Source organism: Arachis ipaensis, chromosome B03, assembly GCF_000816755.2.
Source record: "Arachis ipaensis cultivar K30076 chromosome B03, Araip1.1, whole genome shotgun sequence".
Lineage (NCBI taxonomy): Eukaryota > Viridiplantae > Streptophyta > Magnoliopsida > Fabales > Fabaceae > Arachis > Arachis ipaensis.
In genome coordinates this window covers 112,008,399-112,020,147 of record NC_029787.2, presented here as the reverse complement: position 1 = coordinate 112,020,147, position 11,749 = coordinate 112,008,399, and the positions used below count along the sequence as shown (strand labels likewise).

The 11,749-nt window shown below is 35.5% G+C and overlaps 1 protein-coding gene across 1 annotated transcript; it reads left to right on the top strand.

Moving 5' to 3' along the window:
* On the top strand, positions 3,455 to 6,152 carry LOC107630929 (ultraviolet-B receptor UVR8). The gene is made up of 9 exons (XM_016334225.2): positions 3,455 to 3,677; positions 3,954 to 4,140; positions 4,228 to 4,374; positions 4,519 to 4,600; positions 4,832 to 4,984; positions 5,082 to 5,327; positions 5,421 to 5,611; positions 5,688 to 5,829; positions 5,910 to 6,152. Exons 1-9 carry the CDS (start codon positions 3,599 to 3,601, stop codon positions 6,000 to 6,002), a joined length of 1,320 nt encoding a protein of 439 aa, XP_016189711.1. The 5' UTR covers positions 3,455 to 3,598; the 3' UTR covers positions 6,003 to 6,152.

Sequence of the window (11,749 nt, the reverse complement as noted above, 5' to 3'; positions counted from 1 at the left end):
ATTATCTAAAAGAATAAATATAAAAATTAAATTATTATATAAAAAATATACATATATATTTTAAAATATCAAAATAAACTACCATGCTTTTAAACAATTATTCTAGTACTCATTATAATTTTCAATTATTAATTACCTTTAAGGTCAAATAAATTTCTTAACTATTATTGTTTTTAAAATTTGGACTACATACCTGCATTTTTTGGACATTAAAATAAATTCTTTTCTATGTTTTTTGAGACAAAAAGAGTCCAACTTTGATTGACTTGCCCATAATAATCTACGGCCCATACAATGTTTTCACGTCCATCCAGTCCAAACATCAAAACAAAAATATTTGATTACTATTATATTATACTTATTTTTCTAAGACCATCTCCAACAGGGAATTTATTCCAATTCCTGTTTATGGCCCACCTGTCATAAAAAGTAACTCCACATCAGCTTTTGCGTTATAAACAGTAAATAGGAACTCAAAGCATCTCTCTCTTCTCTATTAGGAGGAACTAACTTTAGTCCCTGTCGTGGTCTCACTTAATTAATTAATTAAAATACTTGAAATTAATGTAATTAATTTTTTTGAATAATGTAATTTAAATTTATAAATTTAAAAATAATTCACTATTAAAAAATATTAATATTAAATAAATTCATATATAACAATAATACACAATATATAATTAATTGATAATATTTTATGTAAAGTTATTAGTTATTATATTAATATCATATTATTTAAATTTTTTTTAATTTAAGTGCCACATGTTAAAATTTTATTGATTATAATGAAAACAAAGCAAGTTCCTTTGAGCAGGGCCTTCCTTGCTTTGAAATATGTGCTGGGACTCATGTTTATGTTGTTCCACCAGTTGGTCTTCAGCTTTTATCAGTACGGGTCCTTCATTTCCTTTGTTATAATATAATTAGGATTAATTAGTATTATTTAGTCTCTTATTTTTAACATGGTATCAGAGCCATGGTATCCTCCTTGAAGAGGATATGTTGTTTTCCTTGCAGTAAAATCACCGTAGTTTTTGCACTTTTTTTTCTATGCCATTTTTCTTGACCTTTTGTCACTCCTTTGATACTTTTTCACCTCATCGACTAGCCTATTCTCTCCGTCTTGTGTCTTTTCGAGTCGAACGATCAAACACCAATGTCATCCGCTGTTTTCCTATTCTCATGAAGAAATCATATAGTTTTTGCTCTCTTTCGGCAGTTCCATCTGCGTTCTCTAGTGGCAGTTTCATTTGCGTTCTCTCGTGGCAGTTCCGTTTGTGTTCTCTCGTGGCAGTTCCGTCTGCATTTTCTCGTGGCAGTTCCGTCTGTGTTTTCTCGTGGCAGTTCCGTCTGCACTTCCTTCAGAGAGCGGCAGTTCCGTCTACACTTCCTTCAGATAAGCGGCAGTTCCGTCTGCGCTTCCTTCAAATAAGCGGCAGTTCCGTCTGCGCTTCCTTCAAACTAGCGACAGTTCCATCTGCGCTTCCTTCAGACAAGCGGCAGTTCCGTCTGCGCTTCTTTCAGACAAGCGGTAGTTTCGTCTGCGCTTACTTCAGACTAGCAGCAGTTCCATCTGTGCTTCCTTCAGACAAGCGGCAGTTCTGTCTGCGCTTTTTTCAGACAAGCGGCAGTTCCGTCTGCGCTTCCTTCCGGCAGTTCCGTCTGCACCCGTTTTAGAGAGTTTATGCATTTTTTTTCTCTTTATTTCGTTGTTTTAAATAAGTTTCAAACTCAAGTTCACTTGAGTTTGAGGGGGAATGTTAGAATATAATTAGGATCAATTAGTATTATTTAGTATATCTGAATATTTATTATAGGATATTACGTCTTTATTATTATGATTCTCTTAATACCTATAAATATTCTTTTATATTGTATCATTCAAAAACAACTTAAATAGACAACTTCAACACACTCAATAATACACTTTTTAGATTACTCTCTCAGTCTCTTGTTTCTAACACCCTTACTGTTGGAGATACTCTAAACCAAATTCATTACTTTTTTTAAATCTCGTTGTTAATAAGAGAGTCTGACACAAATCTTCTGAATAGTGGAATTCTCTCATGAATTGTCTACTTCCAATTGCAGCGCCTCCAACTATGAAGAATACTTCAACAAGACACATATAGTCACCACCATGTGACATACACTCTCCACAACTGCTGAAAAATCTTTTTTTCGGCATCATAGCATCTCCCTTGACAAATACGATAAAAGGTGGATGAGAATAATAGTTAAACACATAATTCCATGCTTTAATAAGATGCCACCTAAATCGCTAAGCTATAGTCAAGTGCACGAAGTGTGACTGTTGTTTAGTGAGTAACTGATAATTTTTTTTTCGCTGATTTTTCATCTGTAATCTTAGTAATTCACCCATTTAAATAGTTCATGTTGAAATCCTTGTTCGTCTTCTCTTTAATTTGAGCAGGCAAGTGGATGAACCAAATTCACGCTAATATTGTTGACTATTTCACACAATTATAAGGGAAAAGAAAGTAGAAAATGAAGGTTAAGTTTGAATTATTAAGATTTTTATACCAATAATTTACAAGAGAATGAAAATCCACAAAAAGAAATAATATCATAAATTGTAAATCAACTATGTAGCTGCACATGTTTTTAATCCTTTCTTGGGGTCAACAATACCCGCCAAATTAGACATCGGCCCACGTACGTCATGCATTTAAAAACAAATAATTGAACCGTGACACTTTTTAATTTCAATATAATAATGAGATAAGTTTCATAAAAATCGATGTAATTTTGTTGGAAAATGCTAAGTAGACAATGATCTTGTTGAACAATATAAATAATAGGCCCTAAAAATTAGCCTAATTAAATTACTAACACAGTATATTCGTATACACCACCTCCCTCAAATCTTAATTTTAATCATCTTAATTACTAAGGTCATAATCATCCCACCCACTCCTCTTTTTTGATCTAATAGTAAAATCTTTTCTCCTTTCTCACTATTCAAACGGCATTCAAAAAGTAGTAGCCTTCCCCTACCCCCAATTGAAACGGCATTCAGGAATTACGATTCATACTTTGAGATTAATCATGAAGATTTGTGTATTAACAATGGAGGTAGTCACCGAAAAAAAGAAGTAAAAAAAAAGTGTGGCTGGGTTCCTACCAAACCCCTTCTTGAATATATCTTGCAATTTGCAAATCAAGTTAGCACGTGCATTGGAGCAACCCTGTTAGAGAGCACATCATACAATACATTGTATATGGAGCTAATCTATATAATCATAGATGCCAACTATGCGCGCTTTAATTTAATTTAATGACATTATTATCTACTACTGTTAACTCTCCTAAATTAATGAGAAAAACAGTACATATTTTAATAAAATATTTCACCTACTATTCATTTATTTGCTAGGAGACGCACAGTCGCACACTAGTGTATTGTACAAAGGAAGAGTTATATATATACATTCATAGCTTGTTAGTAGTCATTGTCTGTATTTTGTTTTTGGATTCACCCCCCAAAAAAGTGCCATAACAGCAGACGAGTATTTTCCTTTGTCCTCAACAATCCGTTAGAGTATTATAGAAGAGTATAGAAAAGAAGAAGAAGGAGATGATGAATGAAGCCACTGATCCACCGCGTCGTGTTCTTCTCATATCTGCCGGTGCCAGCCACTCTGTTGCACTTCTTAGTAAGCACACCATCCTCCACTTTTTACGTCGTTTCCTGTGGTCCCAAACAGTGGACACCTTCAAATCCACGCATCATCACTTCATTTTTCTTCTTCTTCAATTCGTCTTTTGTCTCTCTTTTATGTTATGCTGCATTGCAAGCGTTCATTATGAACATGTTTCAAATATACAAATGTAGCAGCTCTTTATATTAAAGCATTCATATTGGATTTATTGATTTATATTCTTTGAATTTGTTGCAGAATGAGGTGTTAGTTGTTTGATTTTGTTAACAGGTGGAAATGTTGTATGCTCATGGGGGCGGGGAGAGGATGGACAGTTAGGTCATGGTGACACAGATGATCGTCTCTTACCGACAAAAGTGAGTGCCTTGGAGGGTCAAGACATAGTAGCCATTACCTGTGGAGCTGATCACACTGTAGCACATTCTGTTTCAGGAAAGGGTGTATATAGCTGGGGATGGTACATTATTTATTCCTCATCTTTAACTCTAACCAATTCTTTCCTTGTGTCTTTTTTCTCACAAATTGAACCCCGGTTTATGTGCAGGGGTGACTTTGGAAGGTTGGGTCATGGCGATCACAGCGACTTGCTGATTCCTCATCCAATTACAGCATTACATGGTCTCAAGGTAAAGCAAATTGCCTGTGGGGACAGTCATTGTTTAGCACTCACCACCGAAGGTGAGGTCCTCAGGTTTGTTCTTCTTCCCCAAATTTTACTATGATGGTATTGTGTTGACTATTGTGTATAGAAGAAAAAATATGCAATCAAAATAATAATTTTTAAAGTTGAGCTAGTTCTGAATTTCTAACATATCATTATTTTGTGAACTTGAAGTTGGGGACGTAATCAAAATGGTCAACTTGGACTTGGGACAGCAAATGACTCTCTTGTGCCACAAAAAGTCCAAGAATTTCAGGTAATGTTTACACTTTTTAGAGTTGAAGCTTGTTTCTAAGAAAAAAAAAAACTACAGGAAACTAAGATTTAGAGTTAAGGGTTTATGAGTTAGAGTTTAGAATTAAAGATAAACACAATAATTTTTAAAAAATTGGTTAACGTTGGCAGAAAAAAGTTGGTTAGCATTACTTAAAAAAATGATTCCATGGATCACTTGGACGCATGATATGAATTTGTAACCGTGTTGCAGGGAGTAGCTATCAAAATGGTTGCTGCTGGAGCTGAACACAGTGCAGCAATTACTGAAGATGGGGTTTTGTATGGATGGGGTTGGGGCAGATATGGAAACTTAGGACTGGGAGACCGCAATGACCGCTCAATACCTGAGAGAGTCACTGTTGATGTAACATGCCATTAATTATTTACATACTTAAGCATCATTTATAGGTGTTAAGTAGTTGTGATGTACAATAGTATATGCAAGTGTGGGTGTTTTGCAGGGTGAGAAGATGATAATGGTTGCTTGTGGTTGGAGGCACACAATATGTGTGTCATGTAGTGGTGCAGTGTACACTACTGGATGGAGCAAATATGGGCAGCTAGGACATGGAGATTTTGAGGACTGTCTTGTGCCTTGCAGGATTCAAGCCTTGAACAAAATGTTCATTTCTCAGGTATCTGGTGGTTGGAGGCATACTATGGCACTCACCTCTAATGGGTTGCTTTTTGGTTGGGGTTGGAACAAGGTTACTACTTTATTTCTTTCTGCCTTTCTAAATTCTCTACTTCTATTCATATTGAGCATTGTAATAACCTACCTGTTTGTTTGTGAATACTAGTTTGGACAGGTTGGAGTTGGTCACAATTTTGATTGTTGCTGTCCGATGCAAGTGAAGTTTCCCCAGGAGCAGAAAGTAAGTGAGGTTGCATGTGGATGGAGGCACACAATGGCTGTTACTCAATCTGGAAATTTATATTCTTGGGGAAGAGGTGCAAATGGACAGCTTGGCCATGGGGAAACCATTGACCGGTATTGTAATTCCATGCCATGCTGCACATTATTAAGATCACAATATATAATAATGCGATCCATTCATCATGTATAGGAATTGCCCCATGATAATTGAGGCCTTGAGCTTTGACGGATCTTTTGGACAAAACATGGAATCCTCCTCAAACGAGTATCCATCATCAGGGAAAGGACCCTTTCCGCTATCAGAGAAATATGCAGTTGTTCCAGATGAAAATGTAAGTGTGTATAATACTAGTTTGAGTAAAGTGGATGTGTGAGTAAACGTGTTTTTTCTTTTTTTTTTTATGATTGGCAGGTGAGGAAAAAGTCTATTAATTCAGGCATGGAAGAGAGGGTTGAAGTTGAAGTTGAAGCTAACGTCCCTCAATATGCTCATCTCAATACCTAAATGAATATGGATGGATCGAGTAACATTGAAAATGTGTGTGAATTTTAATTCTTCACTTATGCTGGCTAAGTTTCTCTACCTCCTTAGTCACTAAAAACATTTGTGTGTAGCATTATTGTTGGACGTATTAATGAACCAGTTATTTTTTAATTTCTTAACAAATTAAAATAAAATCAATTTTTTTATAACAATAACAGTAAATCTAATTGTTATCAGATCCGGTCGAACCAATCAATTTACATAATCCACTGGATCATTTTTTTTTAAACAAAAATTAGAGATATATTTATCTTTTTATCAAAAAATTTAAATATGATTCCGTTTAGATTGTGTAAATCGATCGGATCAAATCGGATCTAATAATTATAATGCGGATAATTGAGTTTATTATTGTTGCTATAATAAAGCGTTTTATTCTAATTTATTATTTAGTGTGGGAGTGGTCTCCTATTTTGATAATGTGAAGAACTGAAGATACAACAGGGCGGCAAGCGACAGGCTCCTTTTATTGTTTTTACTTTTTACTACCTTTATCCTATCTACCAAACCAATTTAGTTTTTTTTTTTTCTTAAACCCGTTGCAATGGATAAATGGGCCGAGTTAATTAATTAATTTAAGGGTAAATATGAAAAGCCTTGAGTGAAATCTGATCCCCATGGCCCATATAACAAATGTGAGTAAAATTTTCACGTTGGGGCCTTGGCCAATTTAGACGGACCTTTCTGCATTCTGCATCGACTCCTTTGTACCCAAGACCAAAAATGAAAAGGCTATGAGGCTTTTAGGCTCAAACTTTGAAAAAAAAATCTTTCATCGATCTCCATATATTTCCACCAAAAACGATCATCAAAAGCTCTTTCTCCCAGACCATTTATTTTCTCAAAAGAAAAGAGATCGTTGGATTACTAAAAAAAAAGATCGCTGCTATCATAATTTCATAATTAAACTTTTTTATTTTTGACAAAACATATTCTCTTCATATATATGTGGATAAGGAAATAAATTTTAATATAATAAATATTTTCACAGACAATTTTGCACACAGAAACTTTACTTAATAGACATTAGACATTAGTGTTTTGAGGAAGAGTGTGACAAAACCAAAGGGAATATCGTGATAAAGTTAATTTTAAATTGATTGGTTACAATATCACGATTCACGAGTGACAGACCCAGGTAATTTTATCAGTGGAGATAAAAATGTGCAAAATAAAATTTTGGTATGGATAGATTCGTTTTTGTTTTTTTACGGTATCCTATTTATTAAAGATTAATTTATTGTAGATTCAACTTTCATTTAAAAATTTATTGCTGGCTAAGGGTGTGTATGGCTCAGTCCAACTCAAAAATTTGGCCCGATTCAAAGATCCGATCCGGTCTAAATGCTTTAGAAGCTAATTTGACGTGATTTCACCGGATCTAGAATCGAGTAAAAGTTTAAAAAATAGACTCGGTCATTATTTTGGGTCGGATCTAAATCAATGCAAATTTGGCTTCACTTGACCTATATACACTCTAAGGGAACTAAAAAAGATATATATGTTTTAAATTTATTTTAATATTATGTTATATTAATTATAAACTTATTGTTTTATTTTTTATCACACTTGTTGAATTAGAAAATGGATCAAAGAAGCATTAGATTAAAATTCATAGACAAATTCAAGTTCAAATATGAATATCAATTTTTCGGTAATAAATTTCTTTTTTATAAATAAGTGCATCATAAAAAAATTTATTTATAAATAAGTTTCTTTATAAATTATTCTTAATGCTTTAAAGACCTGATTTTCATCCGGTTTAGACCCGGTATAGCTGTGTTCCGAAAATGTTTAGATTTCATCAGGTCTAAGGTCGGGTTAGAATCTAAAAATTAGACTCGGTGTATATTTAGGGCTGGGTCTGGGTCAGGACAAACTCGATTTCACCGTTCCATGAACATCTCTATTGCTGGCTAATGAGTTATTATATACACGAGACAAAATTTTGATTCCTAATATTTATTTAAGTAAATAATTGAGCTAATCACTTAATCAACCCAAATTGGTTTAGATATATTTAAAATTTTAAATTCGAACTATTTATAAAAATATAAATTTTGTATGCTAATATTAATGTAAATACTATTGTATAATTTTTTTTATTAAAAAATTTTGGACCCTCCAAACATTTCTTTTAAATTCTGTGTTTAATTATCTTAATCAATATTTTAGGTCTAAATTTTGAATAGGTATCAACTTATCAAGCTTAGAATTTAAAAAGGAGTATTTTGTCTCGGGTTAATACTCAAATTCGTCTCTGAAAGATCACGCGATCTTCATTTTCGTCCCCCGAATGATTTTTTTAATCAAATTAGTCCCCGAAAGAATTAATTTAAACCACGTTCGTCCTTCCGTTAACTGAGTGACGTCGCCGTTAAAAATCTGCTGACGTGGACTGTGACTTGGCTGGCCACCCTAACACTTGGCATGCTGTGTGTATTGCTGACGAGATATGTTTAGGGGTGTTTGCATCAATTTAGTCCCTTAGTGTCAAATTAAAAAAACCCTAATTCCCAACCTTCGAAGAACATGATTGCCTTGCTTGAGCGTTGTCGCAAACCCAAGTGTTGTTCTTGCAGGAGGAAGTTGATCTCGGCGCCATGATGGGAAGCGGAAGTGGAGGGTCCGGTGGTGGGTTTCCGTCGCACTCACACAGTAGTTATACGTCGAGCTCGGCCATGCGAAGAATAAGACAAAACCATGAGGAAACCTGTTTCTGCGGTTTAAAAACTTTGATCAAGAAATCTGGGACATCAAAGAATCCAGATCGGTTGTTTCATACTTGTGCAAGACATCAGGTGAGTTTAATTTTGTATAAATGATATCATCATGTTGGCTTTTACTCTTGTTCTAGGGTTTACACTGTTGTTCAATGTTTTCAGAAAGGGAACCATTGTAATTTTTTTAAATGGGTGGAAGAAAATGAAAATATAGCTGTTGCAGAAGGTTCCAGGGGTGTCCCAGAAATCGAAGGAGAACTGGACATTGATTATGAAGATTGGAAGGTTAAGTTAGCTTGGAGAATAGGTAGTTTAGAAGCAGAAGTCAGAGTACATAGAATGTTAATGTGCTTCATATTCACTATTGTGATGCTAATCATCTTAGTAGGAGCTTTACTTTGCATGTCATATATGTACAAATAGGACTGGTTTCGTTGTTTCCAGTACCCTGGCTAAAGTATTGTAATCTGAAACTAGAGTTTATAAATGGCAATTTGGATTTTGAATACACTTGTGATGAAAAGATAATATGTAAAGAAGCAAATGACAAATCAGACACAAAACAAGATAATAAAATTCCTTAAATTTCTTAATATAAAGTGTCAACACAAAAGGTAGTAGAGTTCCTAAAAGTGATTCAACAGAAACACTTCATACCAAGGCATAACATGCACTCAAAATAGAGGCCTTACAAAACATTCAGACTAGATAGTGTTTAACACAAACATATCTTTCCTAGTCTATAGCCTAAAAAAAAAAAAACAGTTGCATATATTCTGATTAATGTGCTTCAGATGGCGTCGTCTTTCTTCCTTGACCGTTTGAACCCTGGAGTCGGGACGAAATTCATAAAACTTGCAAGCTTCTTGGTTGTCGCAGCACTAGATCCTTTGATTGTTCCAGCAGAAATTGGAGTTGTTGCTGTTGGTGGAGCAGGTTGGGGAGAGGCAGTTCTTTTTCCTTTTTCCTTTACAAACTTGAAGCTGGTATGTGCTTCTCTTTAAAATCAGTCTTTCTTGTACCTCTACTTTCAAACTCTTCACCCCCACTGTCAGTGTCACTAACATCTCCCAAGTCTTTGGTGGGTTTATATAGACTGTCCTCAGCACTCTCATATGAGTCATGAGAGTCACTATCATCCTGAATAGGGGGATGGCTTAACAGCTCGACCAGATCTAGTGTAATGCTGAGAACCTTTGTTCTTATTTTTAGCATTTGACTTATTTGGAGGTTGGTACATACTTCCTGGTTTAACAGCAGTGCTGGGATTTGCATGTTGGGAGAAGCTTTTTGGTTGGAACTTGGGCTGGGGTTCGGGCTTCTGAGTGGGATGAGAACTACACTTTCTGGTGGGCTTAGAATTGGGCTTTTCAATGGGCTTTTCTGTGGGCTGAGAATTGGGCTTTTTCTTGGACTTTTTTGCTTGTTGGAAAGACCTTGTTTTGGGCTTAACATAGTCCATGTTCTTTTGGTGAGGATTGGGTCCAACAGAGTTAGGAGTGGCTTTGACTTTATTTTTGGGAGTGGGATGCAGAGGGTTTGTTGTTAGTGGCTGTGAGTGGCTCATTGTGGGATGGGATGCAAATTTCCTTGCTTGCATTGCAGGCTGTGTGCTAGGCAGCTTCAATAAAGGTGCATTGGTTGGCAGAATTACATCATCTTTCTCACTCATGCATTCCACCACGTGTGGCTCTGAAACTCCATGTTTAAAGAAAATGTTCATCACATTGTGATTCCTTCTACAAGTCTTACACAATTTCAGCAGGTATTTATCAGTCTCCAACTTCCTCAACCCACTCTCAAGCGACAGCCAAGGAACCTTCCACCAACATATGCCCCCCCAGCATATCCCAGTTCCTTAAATTATCCTTTAACAAAAAAAAAAATCCAACGTATCCCCATCAACCCCCATTAACACTTTCGTATTATCTGGTTCGTAGATTCTACTTCCTTTCTCATCATTTTTAAAGCTTCCACCATGATGAAATATGAAAGTCATCGGAGGACCTTCCATCTTAGAATTGCAAGGCCTCCAAACCCTATACAAAAATTAAAACAGAACTTGAAAAACACTAAATCATCACCAACACAGCAACTAAACCAGTAACCATTATTCCATTAACACAAAAAATAGTTATCATTTTTTCTAAGCCAAAAAAACAGAGTCTTTCCTCATTTATGCATTCAGCCGATCATAAACCAAACCCTGGGACGAAACCCTAGAACCTATGCACTAACAGCTTCTTAACGATGACTCAATCAAATAATGCGGAAACTAAGGGTTTACACAGTTTTACCAATTTTTTTTGGCAACATACAAAAAACTTTACCTCTTACTTCGAACGCAGAAATAATGCTGTGTACTTGCCTTCAGGTTTCCTACCAAGCTCCAGAGCAGACGCACGAACAATGCTCGACGACTACTCCAATGGTTGCGGACAATGGGGCGGTCTTCTTCGTCTTCGTGATGCTTGGTTAGGGGCCAGAGAAACAGAGAGTCACGAATGAAGAAGAACAAGTGAGGTTAGAGATCAAAGACAAAGTCTAAAACGTTACACTCTACCCTCAAAACACAGGCGTTTCATTGCATCACTCTGGAGTTGCCAAATGACGTCGTTTGGTTAGGGTGGGCAGCCAAGTCACAGTCCACGTCAGCAGATTTCTAACAACGACGTCACTTAGTTAACGGAAGGACAAACGTGGTTTAAATTAATTCTTTCGGGGACTAATTTAATTAAAAAAATCATTCGAGGACGAAAATGAAAATTGCGTGATCTTTCAGGGACGAATTTGAATATTAACCCATTTTATCTCTTATAAGTGGCGTCAGTTAGGAGTGATGCACCTATCCCCCATTTCACAATTAAAAAAAGGAATTTTTTTCTTATGTTGGCACTTCATCTTTTTTTTTTTAAATATTGGTAAGTCACTAAATTGTAAGGATTAATTAGTAATATTAACACACGTACCATTGTTTACATTGCG

What these genes read in the sequence shown, in the direction of transcription:
- LOC107630929 (XM_016334225.2), top strand. Translation starts at nt 3,599, where the DNA reads ATGATGAATGAAGCCACTGATCCACCGCGTCGTGTTCTTCTCATATCT. An exon ending in ACCGAAGGTGAGGTCCTCAG is followed by an intron (nt 4,375 to 4,518) that starts GTTTGTTCTTCT and finishes GTGAACTTGAAG; the next exon opens with TTGGGGACGTAATCAAAATG. An exon ending in CAGTTGTTCCAGATGAAAAT is followed by an intron (nt 5,830 to 5,909) that starts GTAAGTGTGTAT and finishes TATGATTGGCAG; the next exon opens with GTGAGGAAAAAGTCTATTAA.